The sequence below is a fragment of the Lonchura striata genome, chromosome 5, assembly GCF_046129695.1.
Source record: "Lonchura striata isolate bLonStr1 chromosome 5, bLonStr1.mat, whole genome shotgun sequence".
NCBI classification, from domain to species: Eukaryota; Metazoa; Chordata; class Aves; order Passeriformes; family Estrildidae; genus Lonchura; species Lonchura striata.
This window is the reverse complement of record NC_134607.1, coordinates 37,060,784-37,078,078: the sequence shown is the minus strand read 5'-3', so window position 1 is coordinate 37,078,078 and position 17,295 is coordinate 37,060,784. Positions and strand designations below refer to the sequence as shown.

The 17,295-nt window shown below is 34.2% G+C and overlaps 1 protein-coding gene across 1 annotated transcript in view; it reads right to left on the bottom strand.

Annotated features, from left to right (window-relative positions):
- Window positions 1–17,295, bottom strand: part of IMMP2L (inner mitochondrial membrane peptidase subunit 2) — a 409,354-nt gene that overhangs the window by 126,818 nt on the left and 265,241 nt on the right. The window contains exon 4 of the mRNA XM_021545266.3: window positions 12,483–12,548. Coding sequence (XP_021400941.1) covers window positions 12,483–12,548 — 66 coding nt within the window. The remainder of the gene's footprint in view (window positions 1–12,482; window positions 12,549–17,295) is intronic.

The following is a 17,295-nucleotide window of genomic DNA, read 5'->3' as shown; positions in this document are numbered from 1 at the left end:
CAATTTTCATACAGTAAATGAGTAAAAAAAATGTAAAAATATTTAAGCCCAAAAGGTTGCTGAGTTTTTGCCAAAACTACAGCATGATATTTTTAATTGCTTTTCATGAACCATCTAATTTGTTATGAAGAGTGACTTGTATGCCTACACATAAATGACTGGTGCTATTTTAGGTAGTCTGCTGAGACATACTCATGACAAGGGCAGTGATAACACAGTGTTCAAGGGAATTGTGCCTTTCTGAAACTGTAGTTTATAAAACAAGACAGGATAACAAGGACATCTAAAATGGCACTGGATAGGTATGTTTAAAGCAACTGAATCCCACCCATTAAGCCTGTGAAACTCAAGAGTTTTATTTCCTTTGGAAATTAATAGTTGTGCCAAAAGACTTTTTAAATTCATCACTCAATTTTCAACTGTTAATTATAGTAGACCTTTGATGCAACAATTTCAACTAAGAATTGCATGATCTTTCAGCACTGAATGTACAACACGGAAAGTGCTCATAGCAGAAAAGACACCTAAGGAGGTAATCATTAAGAGTCTAAGGAAAAAATATTTTTCATCAACATATGTTAATCTCCTGCCCTTCTTCTGGCAGCAAGTCAGCACCTTACAGATAAGTGAGCAGAAAAAAATTGAGTGGTTAAAAGGTGAAACTTGCCTTAAGTTCTTGTAAAAGACAACTTTGGGTCAAAAAGTAGATGTCCAACATACTTTGGTGTGTTTAAAATTATTTTTACATGCCTCTGTATCATGTGATAGTGTAAAGAGATCTGCAAGTATTTCTAACACTTCTAAACCCCGTTATGTATATCAAAGGATACAAAGGAACTGAACTCAACTCTGCAAAAGGTTTTACAGACTGAGTTCAGCACTGGTTCAGAGATACATGGGGAATACGTAAGCATGATGTTGAGGACAGGGAACAGAAACAAAATTTCCTACACATTCCCTAAAAATTAAAAGAAAAGGAAGGTTACAGGATGAGTTAAACTGTATTGCACTGTATCAGCTGGTAAACTGTTGATGCAAATATTTCTACAGTAAATGGCTATTTCTGTCCAGGCAGAATTTTTAGGTCACTACATTAAATAGCAAGTATCAAATTACCTACAAAATGGTCTGACTTCTCTTGTTCTTCAGAATCATATAAAAGTCATATTATACAGTGAGATATGAAAGGTGAGGAAGTTGCCCTGTGCTTTAAGGTTTGTAACAATAGTGACTTTCCCTTTACAGACCTGTAACATTTCACTCTTAGAACTGAAGTCTGCTTTTGACTTTGTTGTCTTGCACGGACAAGGCTGCTGTGGCAATACTTTTACCTCTTACTCCCAAATTCACTTGTCCTCATGGTGTCATGCCATTCAACTGCAAGACCTTGATAGGTCTCCGATGAGGGGTTTCTCACAGAAATGGATTATGACTGATTTTTAACTCATCCTTTCTCCTCTCACACTTCTTTCATATTTTCTAGTTTCAGGTTTATAACTTTATCGTCAGGAATATGTAGAGCCCAGTAGATAACATTAGCAGATAATTTTTTTGTAATGAAAACTTAAAACATAAAACATAAAAACATAAAAAATTTCCAGAAATATACATGCACAGAACTTCACAAACAGTTAAATGAGTGCAACATCTGTACCTAACCAGTTGCTGCAGCCAGAAATTTCAGCACTAGTATGTAAATGAAGCCAGCTGGGACACCAAGCTGATCCTGCTTTAACCAAATAATCATGGTGAGAAGTGTTCAATGGAATATCTGTGGTGCTGGAGAAAAGGATGGGAAAGACAACTTTGTCTGGTTATATTACAGTTTCCTCCTTTCCAGTCAGCTGTGAGTATAGCTTTCCTCTTTTCTTTGTGTCACGTGCTCTTTTAAAAAATATTTTAAAATTTTGTTTTCAATAAAAGTTTGGGTTTTCTTCATTAAGACTGTACATAACATTACTTAGGGAGCTCCCAGAAAAGCCTGTCTGCTCAGCAGACAGTGAATAGTCAGAAACACAGAGAATACTCCAGATTTTAAGAAACTTTCTACAAAACTCAGTAGATATATGTGTAGCATTCGTGGTATGTCTGGTATTTTTGCCCATGTTTGGGTAGTATCAAGCATGAACAGTGGTAAAAGGGATAAAGATATTACTAATTAAAATTGTGAAACAGTTTATGTCTATGTATTCCAGAAAGATGGAAAATAATTATGAAAAATTCAATATTAACTACACCTCTAATACTCTCTAGAAAAAAAAAATTAAAAAGAGATTTTAGAATATTTGAATGGACAGAGAGGGAAAATTCAGTTCAAAAGTCCTCAGGCATTTGTTACTGCTTCAAAAACTAACCCAAATTTTCATATTCTATGTAGCAGAGATCTCAAAAGAACATATCTAAAGCTGATCTAACTGCACCTGTTCAAACATCAATATTTCCCAGCAGAAGAAGACAAAATTAAGCTACTCTCTGCAATCTACCAGAAAACTAAAGCTTCCTTTAAAAAAATAAAGAAACTCAACCAAAGAATTAACATCATAATGGGTTTATTACATCTTTCAAAAAATTGAAAATGTTTAAGGTTTATAGGCAAATAGTTTGAGGAAACACAGAGACACAAAGAAAAACTGCAGCCAAATATCAGCAAGTGCTTTTCAACTTAGCTATCTGACAATGTATAAAAACAGAGTTGAATACTTTTTTTCATATGGAAGGAAATGTAGCAGTTCACTAACTCTTTTAATTGTCTTCTATACATATAATTGAGGCCTTTTCTATCCCATGTGACAGAGATCTCTTGATAGAGATCAGCAAGAACTCCATATTCACCTCTGTCTCCCCAGCAAAGAAACTAGAATTAACATCAGTTGAATAAAACTTACACAGATTAAAAATATTCTGCTTAAAGATTCCTTCTGTAATTTTTGACCTTTCCATAAATTCAGCTCAAAGAGTTAATTGTGCTGAAATAAACATTAGTGTAATGCCTAAGGATACAATTTTTTACCTGGCCATGGAGTATTGGCAGCATAGACAATGAATCTAAACAGTAGAATAATTCATTAGGAAATATGCAGTAGCTGCGGCAAGATTTATTACAAATATACTTGAAGTGTTTTTAAAAATTAATATTATGCTGCTATGCTTGGCTTAATTAGCTCTCTTCTTCATTTACAAATCATATCTGTCTGGTTTATGAACTCAGTCTCTACTCCCCATTCTTGAAAACCTGTTTAATTAAAGTTTTAACTACTGCATAAGTTTTAGAAACAGTACAGTGACTTTTATTACTATAAGCCTAAGCCCTTCTTTTAAATATGATCTTATCTACATATATTATATCAGAATATAAGAAGACATGCTCCATAATACTCCTGTGTATACACACAATACTGGTCCTTTTCATTATATGCGCCCTCTATTTCCATTATGCTGCACCTAGGCAATTTTGGGGCTTTTGCACAAGCAGTTGGATTGTGATTAATTTAGCCAATCAACAGGTTGGTTCTCCTAAATCCATTAAAAATCACCTTTCTCTTTTTGGCATATACCTGTTTCTAGCCTATTTCAGTGATTTCCTCATCCATTTTATTTTATCTCTTCTATAAGTCCATCACTTATTAGACTCCCACTTCTACTAGCAGGTGACTCTACTTTGGTTTTCAACTACAGCAAATTCTATCTCAGTCTTTTTCAGTATTTATCACTTGCTCCCACTGATGCTATTATAAATGATTAAATATGAATTTAATTTTTGCTATACATAAAAAATTGAAACATAGTCATATTACATGCTAGCTGGGATCTATCCAAAGTTCTAGAAATGCATGGCATACAGTTGATCATAACCTTTTTTTGCCTGCATATTAAAACTTTGTGGCATAATGGTCAGCGAACAATTATTTTTGCAATCACTGCCTACAATAAAACAAAAAGTATTTCTTGTTTCCCTCTGCACGGATGCTGGAGACTCTAGTTAATGACTTGTCACCCATTATACCCAAAATACACTACAGTTTCATCACACTATTTACTCCACAGAAGCAGAATGACAAAAACAGTCAGTTATACAATAATTTTAAAATATAATAGTCATTTTCCCTCTTGTTCTCATTTGAATCTCATAACCACTGTGGTGGTCAATTTCAAAACCTTATTAGTTCTGCTGTTGTGAACTATTCAGGACATCAGATCGGTTTGCACGACAAAACTATAGAGGCAATCTTTTTAAATTAATAATTTACAATTAATATTTCTGCTAGAATATATTTGTAAATTTTCCATAATAAAAAACACTATGTTAAAATTTTCAAATTAAAATATGGCAAATTATTTCATATGGCTGACAAACAGCGCAGTAAAATAGGCAGGAGCACTAAAAAACTGTCAGGCTATAAATCTCATGAAAAACGAAACAAACAAAGGAGAAAATTCACACTATTTTTCTAAGTTAAAAAAATAATAGCTAAATCATTATCAGTTCATTCTGTGTAGAATTTTATATTCCTTTCTCCACTCAATGGAAAAATATGAAATGCATAAAATCAACTTTGAGGAGATGACATTTTTTGTATTCTTTACATACAGTCTAATCCCCCCAAAAATATTTTCTTTATATATACTGTTATCCTTAAAAAAATATTTTAACCAGATTTTCATTTAGACTCAACTGGCCTATTTCTCTTAACAGGAGCAGAGCTGAGAGTTGTCATACCAGCTGAGGCTCCGATCCTATGAGCCTGTTCAGATGATCCCAAACGGCAGTGTCGGTGCGTTTGAAGGAGTTACTGCACTTCAGCTGGAGTTGGTAAGCAGACATGTGGTCCCTGTCAGCCCATTGCAATGACAAGTACATGGTGTTCACTTAAGCTGCTTTCAGCAGTTCCAAAAGGGAGCCCAGGTGAAAGCACTGGAAATATAAGCATTTAGGAAGAACACTGGAGGCTCTTTTTCTCTTTTTGCTCTTTTTTTATATACAGCATCAAAAGTGATGCAGCTGCACATGTGTTGAGAGGGAAATTAATTTTATCATTAGACTGGAGTATCATGAATATGATCAGCTTAAATAAATCACATGAGCAAGTAGCATCTCCAGCTCTGAGGGATGGAGGGGAGGAGGGAAGAGTGGGCTTGTATGCCTTGTGCGTAGAAATGTAAGGGGATCAAGAAAACTTTTTAAAAATCACCACCTCAGTCATTTGCAGTTACCTGACCATTACTCAATTTGAAATACACAGAAAATCTGCTGAAATCTTTCTTCAAAGAAGACAAAGAAATTCAGATGGAAACACACACCCATATACACCCACACCAAGAAAGTCATCATTTGGGCCTTTAAAGCCAGAATAAGGATGCAGATAATAAAACAACCTCATACTGAGATTATCTTGCAAGAAAGTTTTATACTCATTATACTATGTAGATACAACTCTTTCACAGTGTCACTGGCTGAGTTCAGCTCACAAAATATATTCGAGTAAGACAGAAAGAGGACTTTTGCACTGCTTTTAGGTGAAATAACTAGTAAGATTTATTTATGTTATTCAGAGCAGAGCATTTTGTTCCAGCATGTTTTTCCTCAAATTGCAAACATAAGAATATGTCTGGTCCTAATACTGCTTGAGTTAATAAAAATTGTAGCTTCAATTTACAGGAGGAAAGTGCATGAATTTCCAGGTTTTGAACCTGTTTGCCTTCCAATACACCTAAAAAAATCTGTGCTGACAAATACATGAACTTATTGTTCATTTTCTGAGATGAGGAGCCCAGGGAGCTCAGTTAATATCTGTTCCACAAGCTTCTTATATAAGCATAAGCCTACAACAACATCTTTCATCCTGACTTTCTCATCTATAAAATGGGTTTAATATCTTTCCTTCCTCCTACCCTCATCTTTGTTCTTGTCACAGTAAGCTTTTAATGCAATACACATAGATGAGCACCAGAGTAGAAATGAAGCTAAGCTTATATCCAGAAACTGCTTAACCAGATGTCTAAACACTGAGAAGATGCTGTTCAGAACAAAGAACATTTTTACTAAACACACCCTTTATTCTGATGTCTAAGTATGGATTTCAAGGCCAAATTTCAGATGACCAATGACATTTGTATCCAGAGGTTGCAAAAAGAAAGTAATTTTTTAAAGTTGAAAGACATGATGGCATTTTATTAACTACTGGATTTTTAAAGTGTTAATGCATTTTAGTCTCTCACTGCTCACTTTTTAAAAATCTTTATAAAGACAACCTATTGAGCTTCCTATTGGGATGACTCTAGTTGTATGAATGTCTTTTCTAACCATCTGATGCCTTGGCAGCAAATCAACTTTCAATGAAACCAAAATAAAATGTGTTTCTTTAAAGAAAAATGTCTATGAAAGACATGCTGTCTTAAATAAGATGACTACACTGCATTTTTTTTAAGCTTCCAACAGAGAAAACATTCAACTAAATGTGAAGTCACACATTTGAAAATTAGTATTTCCTATTGTAGAATAATAGGATACTTCAGGTTGCAGGGCTCATCAGGAGTTCATCAGTCCAAACTCCTGCCAAAACCAGGGTGAGCTTTGAGGTCCATTATTGAAGGCTTTATTCAGTCAGGCCTTGCACACCTCCAAGGATGAAGGCCACAGCTCCTGTGTCAAGAGCCCTATTGCCTGACCATACTCAAAGAGAAGTGTTTTTTAATCTGGTTCTGAACTTCTATGGCCAGTGCACCACTTGGCCTAGCTCCACCTTCTTGCTAACCTCTCCATGGATACTGAGGGCTTTCTGTTAGGTCACCCCAAAGCTTTCTCTTCTCCAGGCTGAACAAGTCCCATTGGGCCAACATCTGGTGAGGCAAGTGCTGCTGCCCATGCTGAGTTTGAGGGCATGGGGCCCTCTGCTGTACTTGTTATGTATTACTTTTGTCTGTCTCAAAATGCACTGAAATCTATGTGTGGTCTAGGACACAATGGTATTTTTCTTTTCCTAAAACACTTGTGTGTATCACAGCACTGGTCATAATGCCAAATTTCAGAAATCCAGCTTTTTGTACCTTTACTACTGGGCCTAAAAATTGACAGAACCATAAAAATTCATTATGGATACAGAAAATCTTCATCGTGCATTTCTTAATTTGTTTTTCTGGGTTAAAAATGATGCACCAATATACATTCCCATAATTTGCATTTACAGAAATGGAGTCCAGTCATGCAGGGACTCTGTGTGGAAATAGAATAAAAATCAATGGAAACTCTGTTTAGGAGACTTGCAAGAATACAGTCAATGATAAAGAGTCATAACAGAGCAGTACAGCTGCACCTCAAAGAAAACTTTCATCGGCTAAAAAAAAAATCCCATTACTACCTAACAGTAAGTACTACGAAATAAACTGCAGAGATACATAAACTGGTGAGATATATATTCTGTGTACACAGACACAAAATAAGAATATTTTAAAGGATGAGATTTCATCTAAGGTAATTTGACTGCTACTATGTCCTTCAGATACATAAAGAACCAAGAGAGAACAATATGAAGACAGTCAATACAAAAGATATTGCAAAATTTGTAATCTATGAGGATGGTGCTGTGTCTCTGTAGAGTACAACCTGTTCTCATGTCTGTACATCTTCCACTCCTGTCAATGCAGATCTGACCACTCACAGATTTATATGCACAACCCAAAGACAGACACAGTAGACTTTGACAAAGACACAGCCATAAGCATACCCTGTGTGCCATCATCTACTGTGATTTCTAGATTTTAATGTGTTTACTGATAATCCATTTTCCTACTCTAACTATTAGCCATTGCAAGCAGTATCTTAGCACAAAAGCAGTACCTCAGTTACCAGGGGCAGTGAGGAAAGAAAGAGCAAATAGAGTCTTACTACAGCATTAGTGAATATAAATTTCTTCTCTATGATTAACTAGCAAAGGTTTTCATGTAATTCCTGCCAGGTGATTGTCCTGAAGATGTTTTGTACAGAGAGATTCTTGGGCTCCAGTACTGGCAAAGTCTGAGTTTTTCTGCACGCTGCTCTGCTTTCTAGAGGCAGTCATGGATTTTTTGGTGTAATCTAATCCAAGTTGTTATCCAGCAGTATGGTCTCTGTGCGAAGACAGCTATTTTGTTGGAAAATCATTCCTGGACCTCAGTGTAAAAAATAATGGCAGTCATAATATCTGACAAAATTGAGTTGATTTAGTAAAACAAAAAAGCCCCAAAAAATAAAAAACCCTTAATGATTGTCTTTTTTCACATTAAAGGGATAGTGGATGCCACTGACACCAATTTTCTGAGAATAAAAAAAGCAACCAAACATTTATTTGGAGTAATGACAGTTTGAAGCTGAAAGGGTTCTCCAATAAGTGGACAGAATGACAAATTTTACTTATAATTTAAGGAAGTATGGTATCTTTGACTGGAAAAACTATAACAGCCTGCATGAACTTGACAACAGGAGTACATAAAGTTAATAACAGTGACTGCTGCATTTAATAGCTACTGATGGATGGGCTTTATTTCTATTAATTCTCTACCCTTTTTCAAATCCCATTATACCTCTTACCTTCCTAACTTTCTGTGGTAATAGTTTCTACAACTTAATGATAAACCTTGTAATAAAAGTTATTGTTGAATAACTGGTATTGGTGAATACAGTTTAATAGTTCAAGGATCTATGCCTGTGTTATCATGCTTTGAGAAACAAGGAGTATTTCCTTTTTCACATCTTCAGAGCAATTTTGTAAGATGCAATGTATAAACACACACAGAATTTTCCTGAAGCATTCAGTTCAGAACACTAACTATGAAGAGCCTAACAATATTCCCAAACATAATTTTTTTAAAAAAATTACTCTTGCTAGAGGCTCACTGGTCCTTCTTAACTCAGGTAGAGTATTAAGAAGCAACCAAATAGAGGAAAGAAAACATAACCAATCTCCTGCAGACCTGTAGAATGTAACAGATAGGAGGAAAGCAAATTAGTTCAACAAGGCACTGAATAGACTTGATTTCAAATTTTACTAGCTTAATACCAATTTTGATTTCCTTTGCATAAACTACCATTTATTTTTGTTACTGAAAACATACCATAATTCATCTGTGAAAGATTACTATAGATTTTTGAACTACCAGTAATGCATTTAAGATAAATAAGTTTAATTTCAAGTTATTCCAAGTGCTTTATAACACCAACATTAATTTTTAACAAATTAGATTATATTGACTTTTAAAATAAGGCCTCCTTTTTAAGACTTATCATTTAAACAATCTTCAGGAACCGATTTTCCACTTAAAGCTATTTCTCCTGTGAAAACAACACAAATTCTGATCTATGGGAGCTACACTTTGCAATATTGTCTGTATACAAGCTGACCTTATTTGCAAGGACTAACAGGATTTTTTTGTCCATTCTTTAAATTCTTTGAATTCTTTTGAAGAGGAAGTTGTACCAGCTTAATTAAATTAAATTATCTTTTACAGATGTGTGGCATTTATTGGATGCTTCTAATAATTTACAAGACACTACCAAACTCACTTCACCTGACTAGCAACTAGACTGGAAGCAGGAACAGAAAACTGTAATGACAGTGTTTTTATTTCAGTGCGTTTGTAGCATTTTGCAATGCCTCAAATTATATTTCAAAAGGTAAATTATTATGTAGTATAATGTCTAATTACCTGAAAAATATAAAATAAAAGTTGAAAATGGACCTATTATAGATTTTTCATCTACACACCTTTTCAAAAAGTCTATGTCAGTCATAGTTATTTTTAAAATATCACAATTTTCATTTCATTAAATACTTTTAGAATTAAGATTTGAAAACCAGGATTTTTCTGCCATGAAGTCAACTCCTGAACTCAAGTCAAAATATGCCTTTCCTATGGCACTAATGGCTCTGCCTATTTGATCTTCCATCACTTTCAGTAATTAACAAACAGTAAAATGCTAATTAACTTACTTTAATTAATAACATATGAAAATGTAGCTTTCTAGTATTATCCCTAATCATTCTCCAAATGGATCAAATAAATATAATTCATCCAGCTATGAAAGCACAACTACAGAATCACAGAACATATTGCCTATCACTCTTCTTATGTCAACCCATGGCAATACTGCTTGTCTGATTTAATTGCAGCTGGGAAGTAAATACCACTCAGCCACTTGCTCACTCCAACCTTCCCTGCCAGGGGCAGGGAGGGGAGTTGGAAGGACAAGGTAAACTTCATGGGTTGAGAAAGAGCAGTTTAATAATGGAGAGGAAATAAAATATAATGCTAACAACAACAACAACAGAAATTAATACAGTAATATTCACTCTGCATTGTTATTGTTGTTGTTGTTATTACTGAAAAGAGAAAAAGAGGAATAAAACTCCAGAACAGCAAGTGATGCACAATAAAATTGCTCACCACCTGTCCCCAAGCAGTGATCAATGCCCTCCAGCCAGCTCCCTGCAGTTTACACACTGAGTATGACATTCTGTGGTATGGAATATCCCTTTGCCCAGTTGGGTCAGCTGTCCTGGCCATGCTCCTTCCTGGATTGTTGTGCACCTTCTCATTGGCAAAGCATGGGAAACTGTAAAGTCCTTGACTTACAGTAAACACTATTCAGCAAAAACTGAAGCATCACTTTGTTATCAACATAATTCTCATCCTAAAGACAAAAATACACAGCACCGTACCAGCTACAGGAAGTAAATTAACTCTATTCCAGCCAAGACCAAGACACACAGCAAAAAGCTCTGGGATGAGTGTTACACCTTCAAATAATTAAAAAAAAAAAAAAAAAAAAAAAAAAAAAAAAAAAAGAAGCACATCGGAATTACTGAGATTTCTATCAGTATTTCTGTCAATAAATAATCTAACCAGGTTTACCACAGGCAACTGAGGATCATTGCACAGTCTCCTGTGTCCACGAGTGATTCACTAACCTGCAGGCTCATCAGTATTCTGAACACACTTGTTCCACCTTTGTCCATTTGGCCAGGAACAACCACAAATGTTAATGAAAAGTTCCAAGTCTTAAAGAGTTTGAATGTACAGCTGAGTTAATTTCCTAAAGCTAGAACTTATGTTATTAAACCTTCTTTTTTAATCAAAATCTACACTCAGTTTCAAAAATTAAGGCAAATATGTTAGTAACATAGAACAATGTAAAGTAACCCTTGAAGTTACCTTACATTGCAATCTCTTTCTGATATTGCCACAGAAATAAATGAGGGATACTGAAACATGAATAACATTCTTATCACTTATATGCATTACAGCACTAATATCAGCAATATAAGCACCTTCTTAAGGACACAGGTCAATAAAAGACAGTACTCCTCTCTCTTTAGCTCTTGAAAGTGATAGGTAGTTTTATCTGTAGATTTCTGTAGCTTTTGGACATCAGATTATCTCCTTTGTTCTAGATATTTTGCTTCACTAGAGACACAGCAATTTATTTTGGTTTCTCAAACTGAGATAATTCAATTAAATTGAGAATTTTTCAATAAAACAGGAATTGTATTGACTACAAGAGAAAAAAAATACATAGACATATTTCACAGTGCCCATGTTATTAACTAGGGCCCACTGAAATCAAATTCAAATCCTTGATTTGAATTGCAGCTGCCAAATACTCTCAAACAGTCACTACACCAGAGCAAGAATCATTATCTAAATGAATTGAGTCACAGTCTGCCATATTGTCTGAGATCTCCCAGGGTCGTTCACATCTTAGTATGGGAAACCAGGGATTCACCCCCCCACCTGTATGTCTATTCCACTGAGTACCTGGGAAAAAGAAACCTTTTCAAGCAAGCATTTTCTTCAAAGTAATACTGCTCCCACAAAAACTTTTTATTTACATCTAGTGGTAATTTATTTCCATCCAGCCCCAGCAGGAAGCTCTATCTGCCAGAGCAAACCAAGCCTTGATGTACTCTAGAGTCTACTCTTGCTACAATGTTTTTTTTTTTTTTTCTGATAGAATAATTTACTCAAAATCAGTTGCACCATATTCCCTACACACTGCAGTGAGGACAGTACTCTATGAGGGTTCTTTTTTCAATACAATAAAGTAAAATAAAATAAAATATCAAGGATGAGATCCTGAAACAAACAAACAAATAAACAAAAGCCTAAAAACAAGCTACTTGCCCACCCCAGTGCAAAACAGCAGCTGGAGTTTCTAAATGAAAAATCACAGCCCTATAATCTCATTGAAAACTGCTGTACAATTACCTGCCTTGATTTGTGGCAGAGATATTCTCAGAAACAAGCATTATTTGTACCCATGTACATTTCATGAGAGAATGAATAGTTTTGTGTAGCATTTCTCCTCTCATTAAAAAACAGGTAAAACGCTGACATCCTTGTTAATAATAGACAGAAAATGCTAGAAATTACTCGTTGTCTAGGATACTGATTTAAAATACATTCAAAAGCTGCAATATTCCTATAAAGACTCTAAGGCTTAAAATACTTACTTAATAATGTCTCCTTCAAGAGCAATCACTCGTTTAATGATCTTCTGTTCAGGATTTCTAGGAGACCTGAGACAGGAGATAAGGTTACACAATCAGTACCATTCCCATTGTTTTAAGAAAATGAAAGAAATAGACACTATGGAAGTCATTAGAAGATTCTGTGTTCTTGAATTTGCATCAGTCACTATTTCCATGGGGAAATGAAGTTACTGCAATCCTTCTCACTGCAAACCATCACTGAAAGCAGTTGATGACCTGCTTACAAACAGCACAATAATCAACATACCTTTTGTCATGAAAAATACACAACATTAAAAACAAAGCATCCCATGAGCCAATGAGGAAGGTACTTTTGCAAATAGATTAATGTATATGAAATTCCCATCATTTGTCAGGAAACTGTGTTAAACATTTATGTCATTCAATCAATTTGTGAGAAAAAAAAATCTTCCTATGTTACATTAATATCTATCACTGATTTAGGTAAGCCTTGCCTAGGGAATTGCAGAAAAGTTGCAAAATTTTCTGAAAGTTGTAGCTTCTGAATGCATTGTTTTTCACTTAAAGTTTTTTCTTATAGCATCTTTAATTGAGTAGATTCTGATCATATATTAGATAATAATATGAAAAAGCAAAGGTGAACTTGCACATTCAGCCTGAATATTCCAACTTCCTGGATGCATATTAATAGATAGACTAATAAAAGTTCTATTCTACTGTAGTTTTGACAGGTTACTGTCAATATATATTCACCACAGATTTTCTTTTTTTTATATACTTTACCTTTCTTTTTTTTTTTACTCTTCACTTTTAATTATCTAACTATGCAAACTTAGAAGAATATCATCATGCTATTAAAAACAATTATTTTTATTTACTGCTTGCATACACAGAAGTCAGGAAAGGAACAATCTTTATTTTCTGCTGATGCTTGGGTTCTCCCTATTAAGGTTTCAAATACAGTCTGCTAGACACACCACTGACAGAGATGTATATACAGTTTTCACGGCTAAAACCATCTTTGAGCTTATCTCTGGTCAAATGATAAGATTACACTTCTTTAAAAAGCAAAGCTGAGCTAAGTCTGGATGAAAAGCTTGCCCACACTGCTGCATGACTAAAGGCATTTGAGGTTCACCTCCAGTTCCAATAATTAAAAAGAAAAATAAGTTCAGACTTTTTTTAATATTATGCAGAAAAAAAATCCAAATATTCAAAACTTAGTTTGAGGTTTCAATATTTTTTCTTGTGTGTGCATGTCAATATGTTTGAAATAAATTTCTCTTTCAAAGTAATGAAATAATATCCAAGAAGCCTAATTTTGAATTTCAAAATATCTAATAGCTTCCCTTTACAGTTTATCAAGCCTGGAAACCTATTTTCAACAAGCAGTGAGGAACACTGAACATGAATATTTACTCCCTACTCATTACTCAAATTTTCAAATCATTATGTAATTTACAGTAATATTTTATTTAGCATTAATTTTACATGAATAGTTATATATTCCAGTTCTGCCTTGCATTTCATGTTCCTTCTTATGTGGGAGCATACAGTTTCATCATATTTTATATGTTAATCTTGGGAGGAATTAATCAAGTTTTAGATGCTCATATGATTTAAATATATGGAATATCCAAAGCACTTTTTGATGCTGCTCCTTGCAAACAACACTTACTTCACTGAGCACTCATTTGAACATTGACCATGTCTTATTCTCAATCAAAGCACAGTCTATGAAAAGACTTTACCTTTATTATAAGCTGTTATAAATTTCAAATATTTTTTAAAGTTACTTTACTGCTAATTGATTTAAAATTTAATCAATTTAAGCTTAGGCTGTAATATTTTCATGTAAAATGTAAGCAATGGAAATGCTAATACATAATGTACGTGATTAAATGTGCATTTCTTAAAGATTGAATGAAAACAAATTTTATGTTTGCTCTTTCAAAATTTTGTTCTGGTTTGACACCTAACTTTCAAAGTAAGGCTCTCAGCAACTTCCCAGCAGGCATTTCCACTTGATTAGAATATATATATTGTGATGCAATTATTGACCTCTCCCTTAATTTTCTTTTCCTCTGCAAGAATTTCTACTGACAACATTTCTCTAAATCTGTGGTATGGGTAGTTATTCTAAGAGTAGTTACTTTTTTGCTAGCAATGATAGACATAAATCAAACACATAATTTACCAGAAAAACTCCAAGGAATTTCTTGCAGATATTATTATGAAAGAGCAGTATTTTTAATGTTGGAAGCCAGAATATTTTTTAATAAACTTCATACTAACATTCTGATTATAATTCATTAAAATGGCAAAGGACTGGGAAAAGACAGATTAGCAGGCTCAAAGTGGCCAATAATACAGGCAGTTTTAGGCCAAGGATTTTCAAGAGCTGAGGAGAATGTGTCTTTTTCAAGAGCCAGTGTGCAACGAGGAGGTAAGAGAGACTAGTTCTGAAGTGATGGAGCTTGATGCCTTCCTGAATGGGAATTCCTTGATTATTGAAATCACAAAAACATACAGGCCATTTCTACCTTCTACATTCAATCCTGCAGAAAACAATGCGGGATCACACTACCACAAAGCAAGTTTCCCAGGAAAAATAGGAAAAATTATATAGCCAGCAGAAAAATTCACTTTTCAGCAAGTGATTGTCAGATAGAAATGGTGACAATTCCCTGAAAGCTTTCTCTTTACCTATTTAAAAAGTGAGTATTTCAGTCAATATTACTCTTAAACGTTTCCCTTTCAACCACTTAGATTATTATTTATTCTAGTGGATACTGCCAAATTTTACATAATTGCTCCATGAGCTAATTAACATTGATCAAACAAAAAATTTTCATAACATCTCTTGGTTTTGTATGTGTCATTTGAGTCTTCTTTCATTCTTTGAATTTTCTAAATACATTCTTGTCAAGAGCACCCACAGCAAATCATCCTCAATTTCCATTTCTACTGGCTTTTCTAGAGAGGAAGTTTTTTAGAAAATGTCCTAAGATCCCAGTAAAATAACCACAGTCCAACTAAATAAATACTACAACATACAATAATACTTTTTGCCTTGAATAAACATGCAGATTAATTTGGTACCTGCATTAGAAAGAAACCTGATTCTGTGAACTCAATGAAAAAGCAGACAATATATTTCAAAGGGATAGCTTCAATTAGATACTTTAATGATCTCCATGTGTTTAATGTTACGCATTCATTATCACAGACAGCCCAGAAGAATTCTGTGCTCTTTGAAAATTGTTGGAATTTTTATACCAATTTAGCATCATCTAGACCCAAACAAATAGCAAGCATTATTAAAAAGTTGCAGAGAAAAGTGCCTAAATATTCAATTTTTATATGTATATATCTATTTATCTATGCATATGCATAAGTATGCATATTACTGTTAGAAAATTGCTTAATTTTTTATGAGATAGAAGCAAGATGTTTAGGCAGCAGTCTCAAAATTTTTCTTCAGATTATTCTCAGTTTACTTCAGATTGAGTTTTATGTGATTTAATCATCATTTACATGGGGGCAACAGAAGAAATTAGGACTGTGTTGTTGTAGTATATTAGTATAAACAGATGGAAATAATGAGAACCATCTTCTTCAAAATTAAAATTTCTGCTATTTATGCTGTTAATGACAGATACATAAATGGACTTAACCCCATAAAATAGGATAAGAGAGAATTTTTGAGGTCTCAGCCTAACATTGTGATCCAAAGCCACTCACTCAGTGAGCTCATTTCCCAAAACTAATTCCTCTCTCATGAAAAATTCTAGAATAACTGGTGTCCACACTTCTGGAAATTTCCAGGATTGATGCAGGAGGAAAAATATGCTGTTTGTCTACTTCTCAACCCATTTGGGGATCCAACAAAGAGCTAGAGGATAACTAAAATGTAGATGGAATCCAGAATAAGGGGAATTAATATACCTAAAGAACTGAGAACCACACAGTATGGTTTTGGTGGCTTTACCTAAAAACATGCTTGGATGAAGAGGGAACAAAAGCAGTGGAGCTACCTCATGCTTATTTTATGTTGCTCATCCTTGATTCCTGTTGCCAGTATAGTATGATGTGAGCTCAAACTCTGAACAGAAGAAAGTATGTAGCAATATCCACGCTTTCATTCCTTCTAGCCCCATAGCTATGATAGAACAGATCCAACATAGACAATTCTAAATACTGTATAAGAATGGAAATTTACTTAATATATGCACATATTTTCTAAACCAAAATATTTTTAATCTGCTTAACTTTTTTCCCCCATCCCTAACTTTCATCTAAATTCCATGCTTCTTTATGCAGATAGAGAATCTCATAATAAATGTAATATTTAACTACATCATAGGTTATGACACAATTTCTATATTGTGGCAAACGACATGCAATTTAACAGTGAAGGAAAAATTGTTTACATATTTTAGTAGCTTTTTTCTTCATTCTTGTTATCAATTTCTCTTGTACAGAATTACTGCAATAAATGCATCCAGCACTAGGTTTAGTATCTGTGTTCAGTTTGGAACCACAAGTACAAGAAAGTTATTCACAACTGGAAAAAGTGACACCAAAATAATGGGAACAGAAGAGCAATGTAACAGCAATGGCTAATGAAATTGAGTTTGTGCAGATCAGAGCCTAGGCAAAGGGTTAAATTGCTATTGTCATCTATTTAATTGTTGATTAGGAATTCAGAATTTTTGGAAAGGTACATGGCAAAAGAGATTAGCAAAAAACATGAGTTGCAGCAAGGGAAATTCCAGTGGTGCAGTTTGACCTGAGAGAGGCTGAGAACCAC